Raw genomic sequence first — 15,798 nt, forward strand, 5'->3', positions numbered from 1 at the left:
CAAGGAAAGTTGGGTAAGAGGATGAGGCTTCGGACCAGGAACCTCTTCCATCGGTATTAACTCTTGCTGTTCTCTTTTTGGATTAGGAATCCATGTGGGTCTTTTTATGAAGAACAGCCTCGTTGTGCAGCTTATGAATTAATTCATTCATGCCTGTTAGCTGGTTTTCTTTCCTACATGAAGCTGCAATTGAAATGGACACTTTGTGATCTGATCCCCTCTGGCATGCTCAGATCAGCCAGGATGGCAAGGCCTGGCTCTTGGTTGGTGAGTTGTGCCCAAGTAGTGCCGCCCCGCCCCCTGCCTCTGATTGGGCAGCGGCGGCGCCGCCCCACCCCCGGGGTCTCCTTGGTCCGCGGTAGCTCCGCCGGCTGCCGTTGGCCGAGCCGCCGTGCGCGGGAGCGAGCGTTGGGAGCCGGCTGCCGGAGGCGCGGCTCTCCTCGCAGAGCGCCGCTCCTGCCGCCTGGGCCGCCCCGCAGGACAGCGCGGCGGCAGCCGGAGCTGTCCGGGCAGCACCGAGAGGGAAGCCGCGGCGCGACGGGAGCGAGTGCTGAGGACAGCTGTGCCGGAGGTGTGCGGGAGAACGGTCCCGGGACGGGGAGAAGGGCCGTGCGGGGCTCCAGGAAGCTGCAGGGAGGCGACGGGGGGGATCTAGCGAGATCTGAGGCTGTAGGAGGCTGCGAGGGAGTGTGGGGGTTCTGGGGAGCTGGATGATCGTAGTGGTCCTTTTCAGCCCCCCTGCCGTTCTGTGGTTCTGGTAAATGCTGTGGAAAGTGAAAGTGGTGTTTCTGCATTGGATATTGAAAGGGGCAGTTGATCTAAAGAAGTGAGCTGTAGCACGTCCTTAGAAATAGCTGATGTGCAAAGTAAGAATACCGTATACTGTGGAAAGTGAAAGTGTTGTTTCTGCACTGAACATTGAAAAAGGGCAATTGATCTAAAGAATGAAGCTGTCACATATCCTTAGAAATAGCTGACGTGGACAGGAAGATTACCATATGCATATAGGTAACATATTTTAGAGACATAGTTACCGAATTACGTGACCAATTCTTTCTCCCAAAGCTGCAACAGACTTTGAGTCCAGGAGTTGGGGAAGAGTACGAGGCAAGGAAAGTTGGGTAAGAGGATGAGGCTTCGGACCAGGAACCTCTTCCATCGGTATTAACTCTTGCTGTTCTCTTTTTGGATTAGGAATCCATGTGGGTCTTTTTATGAAGAACAGCCTCGTTGTGCAGCTTATGAATTAATTCATTCATGCCTGTTAGCTGGTTTTCTTTCCTACATGAAGCTGCAATTGAAATGGACACTTTGTGATCTGATCCCCTCTGGCATGCTCAGATCAGCCAGGATGGCAAGGCCTGGCTCTTGGTTGGTGAGTTGTGCCCAAGGTCAGAGAGTTGAGTCTTGTGAGCTTTGAGTCGTGTCTTCCAGTTGCACGTTGTGTTTTTTCTGTTGTGTTGACCTCTTGAGCTCCAGCCCTAAGTGAGGATGCAAGCGCTACCGCAGAAGGAACGGTTTAGATTGGAAGTGCAATGCAAAGAACTGGAGCCAGCAGGAGCAGGGAAGCGATCATCCTCCTGTGCTCAGCACTGGTGAGTCCTCACCTTGAGTATTGTGTTCAGTTCTGGGTGCCTCACTACAGGAAAGACAATGAAAACCTGAAAGGTGTCCAGAGAAGAGCAGTGAAGCTGCGGGGCATCTAGAGCACAAGTCTTATGGGGAGCGGCTGAGGGAACTGTGATTATTTAGTCTGGAGAAGAGGAGGCGCAGGGAAGACCTCCTCACTCTCTACAACTAGCTGAAGAGAGGTTATGTCGAGGTGGGCGTTGTCCTCCTCTCCTGTGTAAGTAGTAATAGGACTGGAGGGAGTGGCCTGAAGTTGCATGAGGGGAGATTGAGGTTGGATGTTAAGAAAAACTTCTCCACAGGAGTGGTCAGACGCTGGAACGGGCTGCCCAGACAGGTGATAGAGTTACCATCCCTGCAGGTGTTCAAGAAACATTAGATGTTGTCGTGAGGGGCATGGCTTAGTGGGAAATGTTGGTGGAAGGTGGATGGTTGGACTGGATGATCTTGGAGATCTTTTCCAAGCTTGCTAATTCTATGTTTCTATGAAAGACATGTGCTGGTGAGTGCTTTGCTGGGTGAGCATCACCCTGCTGGAAAGCGGACAGCTGTTGTCTTTATCAGACAGCCACATCCACGGGGATTGGAGGCTTTTTAACCTTAACCTTGTCTTTCACGTCTTATGGGCAGTAAGTCATGTGGATTTAAAGCAGGATCTTAGAGGCAACCTTGATTTCTTCAGCTGCCAGAGCTCTCCACCATGCTTCTCCGTGTGATGTGAGACCATATTGGAGGCCGTGCAGAAGTCTGGGTAGGTGAAGTCAGTTGCTCTTCCTTTTCCCCCCAGGGCTGGAAGTAGCGGGGAAACGGGACTGTGGGACATCCCAGCAGTGGGTTCCTACCTCAGCAGAACCAAATGGCTGTTCTGGTCCACGTGGTCATTTTGAGTGAATCTGACACAAATTAGAGACATGAGGGGCCTGTGAGCAAAAAAGCATGTGCTGCATTTTGTGGTGCAAGATGTCCTCTGAGCTGCTGCTAACAATGCCCAGCATGCTTTCTTTTTGATGGGAAGAGGTTTAGCAAGGATTTTTTAGATGAAAATAGATGAAAATCACGTATTTCCTTTTGACTGACCTTTCTTTCATACTGCTTCTTGAAAAGTTACCTTTGGATTCTAAACTAATATTTATTACAGAAGAGAATACATATGCACCCCGCACTTTTATCTGCACAAAGAATCCTCTGAACATCTGTTTACGTGTTTCTTTTTGGCACTGAGATGAAGCTGTGTGGAACATAGACTTGGATGAATTTTCAGTCAGTAGCAGGGACGTGTAATGCTCATCTTAGATGTCGTGCTGACAGAAAGAGCAGAAAGGTACATTTTATGGGGTTGCATGCTTCTTTTTTTTCAGTCATGACCATGGAAGCGTTACCCAGACGAAATGAGCATTTGTCACCTGGACTTTCTACACATGACAGAGGAAGTGGAAGTCAGCAGCTGAAGCGTCTGGGAAGACCCCTGCATGGGAATGGTGAGAGTTACCCTGGCACCGTCCTTTGGAAATCTCAGGGCTCTGTAAGCTCTGAAGCTGTGTCGTAACTCCTCCCGTGGTGCTGGCTCAGCTCTCCCTTTCTTTTGTGTAGGAGAGCTGGAGTTCAACTCCTTCCTGTTTCCTGCCTATGTGCTCCCTGCTTTGCCCATGGCCCAATGGGCTTTTATTCCTCGCACCCAGATTGGCACGTGTGGATAAGGGCCTCTGTTTATGTTTATCTTTTGCTTGTGGTGACAGCTCATAGCTGAGCTTGTGGTTAACAAGACACACAATAGCTGGAGATACAGTTCTCTGCATCACTAAAACACGAGATTTGTGGCAGCCACGAGCCCAAGGAACAGCGAGTTTCTGTGTTTTATTTCTGTGCTTGCTCCCATTGCCCCGCGGCCCTGTTGTGGTTGAAGCCGGTGGGTGGCTCAGCACCACGCAGTCCTTTGCCCACTCCCCTGTTCCCCGTGGGATGGGGGAGAGTGTTGGGTGGAAAAAGAGAAGTAAAACTCATGTTTTTGAGATAAAAGTAGTTCTGAATATATATATGAATGTATTGCAAGTGATGTACAAGCAATGGCTCACCACCCGCCAACCACTGTCCAGTTAGCCGCCAAGCAATAAAAGAGAGTGAGATGTACTCTCATCCCCTTCAAAACTCCTTCCACTTGATGCCGTATAGTATGGAATATCCCTTTGGCCAGTTTACGTTAGCTGTCTTAATTTGGTTCCCTCCCAGCTCCTTGTTGAGAGCTTTGCTGAGAATGGCCTTGGCTCTGTGCAACTTTGCTTGTCAGAAACTATAAAGATCAGGGTGTTATCAGTGTGATTTTTCTCCTAGAACCCAAACATAGCATCATACCAGATACTCTGAAGAAAAATCCCTCCCGCCTGAGACTAAGGCAGCCCCCCAGTGTGTGTGCCGTAAGCCAGATAGGGATGCAGGTGTTGCATTTCCCTGGCAGCGTTGGCCAGGGATGCTGGGGAGGTTTTGGTGCCCAGCTTGGACGTCGCAGCACTGCTGTGCCTGTCAAAGCGGCATGCTGCGTGCTCTCCGAGCAACGAAGCAGCGTTTCATCAACAGTGTGCCATGCTATTTCCTGGAACCTGGTGCGTTTGTGTCTCTGAGGCTAGGTTTACCCTACGAGCTCTTCTTGCAATAGCTGTTTTGAATTCCATTGCAGGCGTGTGAGCAGAAGTGCTTTTCCCTCCTTGTGTTCTGTCTCACAGTGTTTGCCCATGGTTGGTAGAAGAAGGAGCTGATGGAGTCAGCAGTAGATTCTGTTGGCTTACCCTCTGGTAAGCCTTCATCCCTGGAGCTCACTGCTGCACAGAAGAGTACACGCGTGTTTATCCCAGGGCTGCAGTAAATGGGAGCCTGGTTGGCATAGCACTGAGCAGCACCTAATGGGCTCTGCAGAGGATGGCTTTTCAGAAGGAGCAGGAGTGCCTGCGTCCACCTGTATCCTTGGATACGTTCTGGCAGCGATGCACCAGCTGTGGCCACAGTGACTGAATGCAGGGCTTGGCTTGGGGCTGCCGTGTGGCACTTACTGCCCTGCCGTATGCCTGGCAAAGCACAGCCACCCCTCGCCCACGACAAGCGTTTGTCTTAGTGTCGTGTTTCATGCTGTCTCCTGAACCTCAGGCACTGGAGGCAGCTTCCCCACAAGAAGGGGAGAAGAAAATGAGGTCGTCCTGGAAGCAAAAAGGCGAAAATCCACTTGGGCAAGAAATGTATATAGCAGTCTCGTAGCAGTTCTGTGTTTCTCCCGTCTCTTCCTTGATTTCCTTACAGTGAAATAGATACGTGCTGTAATGTGCTCTTGAATGAAACAAAGGACTCTAGTGTGGATTTTATGTAGGCCCTGCACTGCAAGGTATGCTGCTGGGAGGAAGTGTCCATCTGCCCGAGGGTAGGAAGGCCCTGCAGAAGGATGGCCTGAGGCCGGTTGTACGAGGCTCAACAAGAGCAAGCGCCGGGTCCTGCGCTTTGGTCATGACGACCCCGTGCCAGCTTCTCCAGGATTTGGCTGAGGTAGAATTCCAACCGCCCTCTGATTCTAGAATGTTGAAGTGTTGGAATCTTCTGGTCTTGTGACGTGGTCTTGCTTCCCCACCTTGTCTGTCATGGTGGAGCAGCCTGGTGGCCCTTAGTGATGTCATAAGCAGCTAGAATGAGGGGAGGAGCAGTGCCTGCTGCGTCCCTTCATTGGAGCGCTTGAGCTCTGACTGAGTAGCTCGCTTGTTGCACTTGTGCATCGACTGAGTACCTTTGTTTTCACACCGTCTTGTGCAGCATCTTGTAGGTAAGCTGAGACAGTGTGAGATAGACGGGTGGACAGTGAGGTGTTAAAAGCTGCTGGCTGGCGGAGCTGGTAGTGTCATGCTGCTTACTCTTGACCATCAGACATAATTTTCACTCAGTAGCTACATTCCAAAGCATAGAGGTGGCATTTGTCTCAGGGCTTTTCCCTTGTCTTCTTTGTTAAATTGTGCAAGCTCACTGATCAGCTCTTTCTCTCTCCTCTCCCCGCCCTCTGCCTTCTCCTTTGATGCAGCTTTTGCTCGCAGAAGAACAGAGCAAAGTGACAAGAAACAGCTGCGGCTTCAAGGAACTTGTCTACCTTGTTCTGATCTCTTGCCAGGTACGTGCCACGCGTTGTCCCCCCACGTGGTTTTGCAGCCCGCGTCGCACCGTGTTTAGTAACACAGCCTCATCCAGCCTTGACAGGACACCGGTCACGTGTAGAGTTATTCCACTTTCCCTCCAGCTCAGCCCTCAGAAGGATGCTGTCTGTGATGCTGTGACCGGCTAATCTTTAGGAAACCAATCCCTTAGGCAAGGAGTCCTAGTCCCAGTTTGTGCAGGGCTGCACAACGTGACCACGAGCATGCGTGCTTCGGCTGCGTGTGCGCATGACAGCTGTGGGGAGCACAGCAGAGATGCAAGCAGAGGAAATCTGTGTGCAAGGCTGCGGCCGGCGCTGGAGGTGAACTGGTGGGAGCCGGGCGCTGGGGAGCAGATCCACCTCCAGCAGTGACTCCTCTCACTGCCCTGCTACTGCGCTGTCGGAGTGCTCTGAGCAAGCGCATCTGCTGCTTTGTGCCGGAGTCCCCATCTGCTAGCAGAGGGATAGCGACTTGGTAAACTGCTGCGCAATAGGCTGTCTCGTTTGAATTGACTGAACGAAGTGGTTGTTTCTAGAACACCTGCCTATGCCAGTGGGTAACTGAGGGTAGTTCTGAAGAAGTCTCTCCATACCGTGGTGTGTGAACAGAGAAAATAGAAGTGTGTTTCTTTTCAGTTCCAGCTTGTCGTGCCTGCTGTGATGGGCATCGCGTGCAGCGAGATCAGCTGTGGGCCTGACCTGGCACAAATGGAGGTAGAGTATGAAGCTCTGATTGGTCTTTGTTCTGCTGACTTGAGCCGGCAGAGTGAGCTGCAGATGAGCTCTCCTGCTTTTCAAGAGAGGGAGGATCCTTTCAGCTCTATCGGTGTCACTGAAAAGCTGCCTGAAAAGCTTCATGTCCTTGCTACGAGCATCTAGATGGCCGTGGACGTTATAGTACCGACAGAATCAGATCGAGCGTTATAAACATGCAGAAGCATTTTCCCCATCCTGCCTGGATTTTGTCACCCAAAGACCAAGTTCTCATATTCAGCAAGTTAAGGGAAGCAGGCACTTGTAGTGAGCCAAGGATTGGGTCAGTGGACCGGCTCCTGTGTCCAGTCCATGGCTGAGGTCTCCAAGCAATAGGTTACAGGAAGCAAGCAGACTCTTACGCTCCTCTTTGGCAAGACAGTACTGCAAGTGTGGCAAGTTTATAAAACTCCAGGAGTCCTCTCGGTTGGGGTGTTTGTCCTCTTAGTCTGGGTAGAGAGAGGCGCATCTTTGCATTGCCTGGTGATACTGCTGCACGTCGGGAAGAGAAACAGCTGTTATTAGACTTGCAGTTTCTTGTTAAGCACTCACGATAAGGATCTTTCTCTGCAGATGTGCTCCTTGCTCTGAAATTGTCCTCGTTTGTCCTCAGCTCCTCACCATGGCCTGTGCTCTCTGTTTCAGACTGAGAACAATGGGAAGCCCCAGCTGATCCACGAGGAGTCACCTGTAAATATTCCAGCTGTTGCTGCTGCCCATGTTCTTAAGAGATACGTTGCCCAGGCACCGGATGAACTCTCCTTTGAGGTAAGCAGTTAAGGGCGTTCCTAGTTGTCATGTACAGGAGAGTATAAGGTGTGAACGCATCAGGAATATTCTCAGATACCTTCAGAATGTTTGGTGAGGTTGCAGTCTTTTGCAGGTGGGAGACATTGTGTGCGTTACTGATATGCCACCAAAGGAGCTGACCCCCTGGTGGAGAGGCAAGCATGGCTTTCAGGTAGGCACAAGCTTCAGACTTGAGAGCGCAACTTCGGTCAGGTCGGGAATCTCGGCTAAGAGCTGTGCTGCCTGCACAGGATGGCTCATGGATGTAAACATTTTCCCTGTGTCGGTGTCAGAGATGGTCTTTGTAGGAAACTGTCTTCCTCAATTCACTTAGAAGCAAGAGCCTTCACAATATGCATCAGGTCACGGCCACTGAACCCCACCTTTGGAAATGCAGCAGCTAAGACAGTGTTTCAGTGTCTCAGAGTATTTTGCTTGCACCCATGCAGAACGTGAAGTTAGTGTCTTTTAGGAAGTTACTGCCTGTCAGCCGAGGTAGGGTAACAGACCCTCCGCGTGCTTGTTGCTGCTGCTGGCTGCAGAACGCTGGGTAGCTCGGAGCTGGGGATCGCAGCTGCATCTCAGTCAGCAAGAACTTTCTTCTTCTACATCTTCTACAGAAGCAATTATTTGTTTTGTAGGTCTTTTGGCTGCAAACGTTGAATAATTATTACTTTTATGCAGGCCACTTTTTGTTGGATAGTCTTACGGAGCGTCAGGCAAGCACGTTCCGAGGAAAATGTTAGGTGGCTTTTGGTTGAACAGTTCAGGTCTGAGAAATGCTGCCTTCAGTATTGCACCTCTCTTTTTTTTCTTGTTACAGGTTGGATTTTTCCCAAGTGAGTGCGTGGAGCTCATCAATGGAAAAATTCCGGAGTCTCTCCTCTGTTCAGTGCCAAAGCCAGGTACAGATGTTACATTTGATGGTGCAGGGAAGCAAAATGGCGTTTCTTTTTGGGTGTGTTCTGTGTTTAATACCTCCTTTATCCATCCTGTGTTATAGTCTGTGCTGATGATCCTTCAGGCATATCATGGGGCATACGGCTGGTGTTTTGTAGGCAATGAGAATGAAGGAGGGCAAAGGCAGTTCTCCTGCGAGTCAGTACGAGGTTGAGAACAGCCAGTGTCCCTGGTGGACAGCTAGAGGCCTGGTTGTGCTAGTGATATGCTTGATCAGAACGTGGCTTTTCAAGAGGATCCTTAATCCCCAAGTTGAGCAAGCCAAGCAAGAGGAGTGCATTAAACTCCATCGGAATGCGCAGAGATTTGGCCCGATCCTCCCGTGTTTATGAGTGGACTTGGGGAAATCATAGAATCCTCCTAGAATGGCTTGGGATGGAAGGGAGCTCAAGGATCATCAAGTTCCAACCCCCCTGCCTCAGACTGGGCTGCCAACCAACCTCCACATCTAATGCGAGACTAGACCCCACTGCCCAGGGCCCCATCCAACCTGGCCTTTGGCTCCTCCTGCAGGGATGGGAGACAATCCGTTTTTGTATGTACTTGGTAACGTTCTTCCCGTTTTGACGTGCTCTGTAGAATGTGTTATGCTCGGCCTTGTCCAACTGAGCCAAACCTGAAATGAACTGGTTTCTTCCTGTTGTGCAGTGCCAAAGAAATGCGGCAAGCTCGTCACCTTCCTTCGTTCCTTGGTGAAGGCCCGCCCAAAGAAACCGAAAGAGCGGGAGGTGGAGAAGAAAAAGGTGTTTGGCTGTGACCTGGGAGAGCATCTTCTCCACTCTGGTCGCGATGGTAAGGGACAGCCCATTCCTGAGATCTTCCTCTGTTGGGCATCTAAAGATGAAAGGGAGGTCATATCTAGCAAAGGGGCAGGTTGGTACCGATGGAGAAACGTGTAATGGAAGTTGATGGCTGAAAGATAAACTGAGGCTAATGCTCTTAAGAGACAAGCACGTTTGTATTTGCTTAAACCAAAGCCTGTAAGCCAATCCCACGCTAGCCTGAAAAGAAGGGAAGCCTTTTGGCCAAGGAGAGTGTCCTGCATCAGTTTCCCAGCTCTCCTGGACATGAGATTTCCCACCTCCTTTCATTCCCATGGAGCTGTGGTGGGACTTGCAGTGTCTCCGGCTTCCCCAGAATTACTTTCTCTAGGCTGATTCCTAGGTCCTTACACTTCTTGAAGGCAAGGAACACATGTCTGTCCAGTTTCCTCGTCTTGGACAGCTTTCTTCTGTAAGGAAGAACTAAGCAGTAGCCTGGCTGGGCTTAGTGGATGAGATTTGACAGGAGCACAGCCTGAACCAGGACTTGAATGAGGAGCTCAAGTAACCGCTGGCCACGTGTTCTTTAGTCCCCCAGGTCCTCCAGAGCTGCGCCGAGTTCATTGAGCAGCACGGCGTGGTGCAGGGGATATACCGGCTGTCCGGCGTTGCGTCCAACATCCAGAGACTGCGGTAAGAGTGCTGCGACTGACACAGCGGTCAGTAGGGGCGCGTGCCCTGTTGCGGGTGCTCAGAGGCCTGCGCCGTGGGGCAGCTCTGTGCAGGCAGCGTGCGCTCAGCGGTGGTGCGCCAGGCTTGTCACTGTTTGATAGGAACACGGGGCGTTCAGCAGACTTGCTGGAGCAGGAAGTTCTCCTTCTGTCCTTCAGAGCACTGGAAGGCTGTGGGGGACTGCGGTGTCACCGCTGCCAGCTCTCATTCCCGTTTCCTCCTGTTTGCAGAGCCCTTTGGAGCAGCCCACACTCCTCCTTGCTGCTCCGGGCTCCTTGCTTAGGATTGTAGGCTAGGCAGCCAGTTGTCAGAGTCACGGGAAATGCCTTAGCAAAACAAAAAGGTCTCCTTTTGGAAACATCTCATCCAGCATGACTCGTGTGGTGCTGGTGACTGAGTGTTCATTTTCTCCTGTTAATCGGGAAGCCCTTCCAATGCTTGATTATATTTGGTGTGGCTTTTGACTTGTTTTCCTCTTTCTCAACCCCCCCGCCCGTTTTTGTGTCCTTCTCTCCAGCCAAGAATTTGAGTCTGAGCAGATTCCTGAGCTAACCATCCGCGACACTCACAGCGTGAGCTCCGTCTGCAAAATGTACTTCAGGGAGCTCCCGAACCCTCTGCTGACCAACCAGCTGTATGACAAGTTCTCGGTAAGCACAAGGCAACGTCTTTCCTTTACCTCTTCCCTGGGCCTCTTGGGAGATGGCTGCAGCAGTGCCCCAGCTCTGAGGCCCTTTTTCTGTTAGCCCCGTGGGGTTTACTCGTATGTCTTTGCCACATCATGCATCATACGGATGCCATTTTCGGTGGTCCCAGGAGGCGGTTATTTCCATATTCGCAAAGCTTGCGAGAATTCATGTTTTTTGTTTTTTTCTTTTGTTTTGTTTTTCTATTCCCCAAGTATTTATAGAATGGGAATGGGATTAATAGCAAAGTGCACTTGAAGCTTGAGAAGCTGAGCTGCACAATCAGGCTGTAAACCGGCCCACTGCTTGGACTCCTTGGCCTTGATGGCACCAGCTGCGTGCCGCTATGTTCCCCCGATGCCTCCTGGAAGGCGTAAAATCTGTCTCGGCGCAGACCAACTGCACGCTGTCCCCATAGTTCCCGACCCTGTGGCAGGTATCTAGCCTGATTTGTGTCTCAATCCCTTTCTGCACTACTCCAGGAGGCTGCTGGTGCCGCTACAGATGAGGAGCAGCTGGTCAGAATGCAGGACGTCATCCAGCAGCTGCCCGCTCCTCACTACAGGTCAGTGCTGCTTTCAGTCTGTTGAGCTCAGCTATGCTGCACTTCAGAGGGCAATGGTGTGATTCCGGGCTTGTCTCATGCTGGCAACATGATGCCTGCGTATGTTGAAGCAGTTTAAGGCTACACGGGGTTAATTTATTGGGTCGGTTCCTGGGCACGGGGGCACAGTTGGTGCAGCTGGTGGCTGCGGCTGTGCTGTGCTGGGGCTTGGTGCCGCAGCGTGGCACTTAGTCAAGTTGGATCTACTTCATCTTCAGTGACAGTAGCAATAACATGCATTGAGGCTTGCTCTGTGAACCGCAGCACGGCATGCTCATTGGTGCTGAACATTTGCCTCTCTTATTTTCCAGGACACTGGAATACCTGATGAGACACTTGGCTCGTCTAGCTGGGAACTGTTCCGTGACAAACATGCACGCTAAGAACTTAGCGATTGTGTGGGCTCCAAACCTCTTAAGGTAAACTTCTTTCTCCATTTCAACACACTGCTTGGATCTGTTCTCCAGAAAAAAATGCAATCTACCTTTTTCTCCATCGAATGTGCTCTTCTCCTGTACACTGTGTAGTAAGTGGCTGACGGCAGAGCAAGAGCCTGGACTGTTCTCCAACCGCACGGGCACAATTTCTAGATGACAATTTCTGCCCTCTTGTTTAGATGGGACTGGTGTGTCCTTGACCATCCAGGAGAATTTCTTCAGTGGCATCACTGCGGAAGCCTCCGGAGCCCAATTTGACAGCTTTTGGCTGCAACAATCCAGACGTGGGGAAACTTGGATCTTGGATAAATGAATGCTAAAATCTGCCTTTTCTACAGATCACAGCAGAACGAGTCTGCCTGCGCCAGCGGAAGAGCCGCCTGCATGGAACTGCAGACGCAGTCGGCTGTGGTGGAATTCATCATCAACCACGCAGACGTCCTCTTCTGCTCCAAATCCGGATCAGACATGGCAGATGGAGCAGGTGAGTGTCTTCCTCCATGAGCTTTATCTTGATCAGACACCTTGATCAAATCCAGGCCTTCTCCAAGATCTTTGAAATACACTTTTTCTATCGAGGGGACAGCAGACTTCTGGGCTTAGATTAGAATCTGGGCCTAGATTAGAATCCTGTTGCTGGATGCTGAGAATGTCCAAGTCCAAACTTTACAATGAGAAAAAAACCGTCACTGTCGTTACGATGTTTTGCATGCAAGTGAAGCTTGATGAAAGTGTGGCAGTGAAGCTTTCTGAGTGCCCTGCCCCCGCTTTCTAGGGTTTTTCTTTGCCCGTTTCGATACAGTGAGCTGCTCTTGTTAATTATGACTCTGTCCTCTGCCTTAAACATACCTCTGACCACATGCTTATTCTGACCTCCTCTTCTTCTAGTGGCTCAGATAAGCAGGTCTGAGAAAACTATAGCATCTCCCCCAGAACTGTGATGGCTGTGGTGCTGCTTTGTGATCCTCGCTCTTACCTGTGGCTTTCCCTTACAGGGCACGGTTCTCTCTCAGGGCCCAAGTCTGCGTGGGTGTCTTCTCCTGCCACAAAGCTGCTCACCCTGGAGGAGGCACAGGCTCATAGGCGAGGCCACAGCAGCTCTTCCGTTGTGACACAGAGCAGGGACATAGAAGTGGAAGAAGGCCCCACAGCTGTACAGGGGAAGTTCCACACAATCATCAACTTTCCATCTGAAAGGTAAAGAGGACTTTGTTTTCCAGCAACCATCATCATTGTTTGGGTGGGTTGTGTTGTTGTTTTTTTTTTTCCCCCATTGTTTCTTGCGCCAAAACATGTGGAAGCTAAATTAAAGTAACGGTGCCTGAAGTGAATTGTTGCAGTGAATCTCTGCTCCCTTTGGACTCTGAGATTCAACTTACATATTCGGTTTAGCCACACGAGGCTGCCATTCCTTCCTTGCTGGGCATGCAGTCACGAGATGTATAAAGCCATGCTGACGTCTACCCTGGCCTGAGCTGGCTCTACCTTGAAACGTTGGGGTTTTCCAGCTGTCGGGGCCACATGCCTGAAACCAGTTCCGGTTCTCCTCTAAGCAGAGCTGTTGGTCAGACCTGCTGGCACTAGAAACTAAACTTGGCGGTGAGATGGGGCCGACGAGGTGTTGATGTCAGAGTCAGAGGTGCTTTTGAATTTCCTTTATGGCTGCACGGTTCCTCAGAAAGCAGTTACGCCTGCTGGCTCCAGAAGAGCCATCCCTTAGATGCTGTCCTGTACAGCCGCGGAGCCTTTGCTCACGTGCTCTGCATCTTGCTTGACACAGTTTAGGGGAATTTAGCCAGCAAAACTTCAGGGCTGAGCTATAGGAGTGGAACCATCCTCAACTGCTTGAAAGAGAGCGAGTTTCTAAGCTGTGCTTCAGCAGAAACCAGGCGGTGCCAGGAACAAGCAGCTGTTGGCAAGAGCTCAGTGCAGCTCTTCCCTCACCCCGCACCACGCACGACTCACACCAGTCACTGTTTTCTCTCTCCAGACAACGTCCACCCAGCAAGACGAAGGAATCACCAGCTGGCAGTTGGCGTTCCTGCTTCAGCCTGCGGAAACCATCCTCTGTGGCCAAACGCCGACTGCAGCGCAGTCCCAGGGAGCCCTCAGAGACAGAAGTCGTGGTGCTGGCAGGTAAGGGTGCGAATCGAGCTTTCAAAGCCTTGCTTTTCAGCGACATAGAACTCATGCAATACAAGTGGACTTGTATCTCCTTCTAGCGTTCCAACCTATACCTAGCATCTTCAGATCACCCCTGATCAAGAGCCACTTTCATAATTCAGCTTGTGAAAGTTTGACACTAACCCCTGTGTATCCTTCCTAGGTGAATCGAGCCCTTGTCTACCCAGAAGAGCCGGGGCAAGTAGCGATGGTGCGCTGTGTGCTTCCATCGATGGAGGGCTCTTAGGAAGCACGAGTCACTGTGGTTCAGATGACAGCCTTCCACATAACAACAGCGATGGAGAGAAGGAGCTCATCCAAGTTCACGCCCTCATTTCTCCCGGCTGTGCTGAAGATGCTGACCTGAGCCTGCTGGACACCACAGTCACCAGCCTGGACTGTGACCCAGTGCCTTTGCAGTGCAGCCCAGCCCAAGCACAGTCCGAGTGCCCCGACAGCAGCACCTCCACGCAGGAGCAGGTCAGCGTCGCTGAGGAGAAGCCGAGCCTCTTGGAGGGGGACTTAGAATCAGGCCTCCAGCCCCAGGCACCGGGCAGCAGCACTGAGAGCTCTGAGCCACTCTCTCCGTGACAAGAGAGGATGAGTCCCATCTTTACCCTGGACCTCTCACGCCCTCCTGTCTTTTACATAATAATAAAAGCACGCTCGTGCTCAATCAACACCTTGACTGCCTTCCGAGTCTTCATTCACAGAGACTGGGACAAATGCAACGAAGAGCAAGGCGCCCCAGCTTGCAACGCGATGGCTGTGGGGTGCGCGCAGCAGAGCTCTGGGTTTGTTCACGTTCTGTCTGGCTTTGGGATGTCTGCAGCGAGAGCTCAGCTACCATCTGGTATGGTAGCAAAAGATGTTTAGCATCCTGGATGCTGCTCATGATAATCCCGAGCTTCCTGGCTGTGGCTTTGTGATGCTTTTCAGGGCTTTTTGATGCATTTCGAAGCCTCGGCTGCTCCCTAACGCCTCTCTCCTCCTGCCGTGTCCATTCCTGGCTCCCGACCTACGAGCTGGCCGTGCAGACCTGTCGTCATCACGCTGCGGCAGGAGGAGCTCACCTTGAGCAGCATCTCCCTTGCCCCGCCCCCTGCCTCTGATTGGGCAGCGGCGGCGCCGCCCCGCCCCCGGGGTCTCCTTGGTCCGCGGTAGCTCCGCCGTGCGCGGGAGCGGGCGTTGGGAGCCGGCTGTCGGAGGCGCGGCTCTCCTCGCAGAGCGCCGCTCCTGCCGCCTGGGCCGCCCCGCAGGACAGCGCGGCGGCAGCCGGAGCTGTCCGGGCAGCACCGAGAGGGAAGCCGCGGCGCGACGGGAGCGAGTGCTGAGGACAGCTGTGCCGGAGATGTGCGGGAGAACGGTCCCGGGACGGGGAGAAGGGCCGTGCGGGGCTCCAGGAAGCTGCAGGGAGGCGACGGGGGGGATCTAGCGAGATCTGAGGCTGTAGGCGGCTGCGAGGGGGTGTGGGGGTTCTGGGGAGCTGGATGATCGTAGTGGTCCTTTTCAGCCCCCCTGCCGTTCTGTGGTTCTGGTAAATGCTGTGGAAAGTGAAAGTGGTGTTTCTGCATTGGATATTGAAAGGGGCAGTTGATCTAAAGAAGTGAGCTGTAGCACGTCCTTAGAAATAGCTGATGTGCAAAGTAAGAATACCGTATACTGTGGAAAGTGAAAGTGTTGTTTCTGCACTGAACATTGAAAAAGGGCAATTGATCTAAAGAATGAAGCTGTCACATATCCTTAGAAATAGCTGACGTGGACAGGAAGATTACCATATGCATATAGGTAACATATTTTAGAGACATAGTTACCGAATTACGTGACCAATTCTTTCTCCCAAAGCTGCAACAGACTTTAAATGTTCTAAACAATGTGGGTATAGTATTCTGACCTGGGAAACGTACTGTAAGGTTGTTCATTAGGCCAGCAGAAGTGAAGTCCATTGAACAAACTCTCAAGGAGTCGGGGCCTTTACACAAAGCAGAACTGTCCCACTCTGTGGGAACGTTAGGATGCCGTAGGCAGGCTCCAAGATACTGCCCTCTGTCCTCCTTCCAAGCTTATCTCTAAGCAAGGACAGACGGATGACCTGAACAATGACCCAGTGCAAAGGGCACAAATG

General features: G+C 51.6%; 1 protein-coding gene across 8 annotated transcripts; it reads left to right on the forward strand.

Annotated features, from left to right (window-relative positions):
• The first annotated feature begins 391 nt into the window (after positions 1-391).
• On the forward strand, positions 392-14,349 carry LOC149911659 (rho GTPase-activating protein 32-like). 8 transcript variants are annotated; one of them, XM_090133458.1, is made up of 19 exons: positions 392-1,375; positions 1,474-1,595; positions 2,260-2,380; positions 2,988-3,107; positions 4,982-5,154; positions 5,678-5,764; positions 6,425-6,502; positions 7,187-7,309; positions 7,425-7,502; positions 8,154-8,235; positions 8,939-9,082; positions 9,642-9,744; positions 10,301-10,433; positions 10,952-11,034; positions 11,385-11,492; positions 11,849-11,994; positions 12,506-12,707; positions 13,501-13,646; positions 13,837-14,349. In XM_090133458.1, the coding sequence occupies exons 4-19, from the start codon at positions 2,990-2,992 to the stop codon at positions 14,262-14,264; spliced, it is 2,232 nt and encodes a 743-aa protein (XP_089989584.1). In that variant the 5' UTR covers positions 392-1,375; positions 1,474-1,595; positions 2,260-2,380; positions 2,988-2,989; the 3' UTR covers positions 14,265-14,349. The 8 variants fall into 8 exon arrangements, with proteins under 8 accessions (XP_089989584.1, XP_089989583.1, XP_089989586.1 ...); XM_090133457.1 differs by having other exon boundaries at positions 2,312-2,380; XM_090133460.1 differs by lacking the exons at positions 392-1,375; positions 1,474-1,595; positions 4,982-5,154 and having other exon boundaries at positions 2,369-2,380.
• Positions 14,350-15,798: the final 1,449 nt, after the last annotated feature.

This window comes from Phasianus colchicus, unplaced genomic scaffold (assembly GCF_987193195.1).
Source record: "Phasianus colchicus unplaced genomic scaffold, bPhaCol1.hap1.1 HAP1_SCAFFOLD_62, whole genome shotgun sequence".
Classification (NCBI taxonomy): domain Eukaryota; kingdom Metazoa; phylum Chordata; class Aves; order Galliformes; family Phasianidae; genus Phasianus; species Phasianus colchicus.

Bases quoted from the DNA above. Each gene is read 5' to 3' on its own strand.
- LOC149911659 (XM_090133458.1), top strand. From the start codon at position 2,990: ATGACCATGGAAGCGTTACCCAGACGAAATGAGCATTTGTCACCTGGA. The intron at 3,108-4,981 runs GTGAGAGTTACC...GATTTTATGTAG, and splicing joins AAGACCCCTGCATGGGAATG to GCCCTGCACTGCAAGGTATG. The intron at 5,765-6,424 runs GTACGTGCCACG...GTTTCTTTTCAG, and splicing joins TTGTTCTGATCTCTTGCCAG to TTCCAGCTTGTCGTGCCTGC.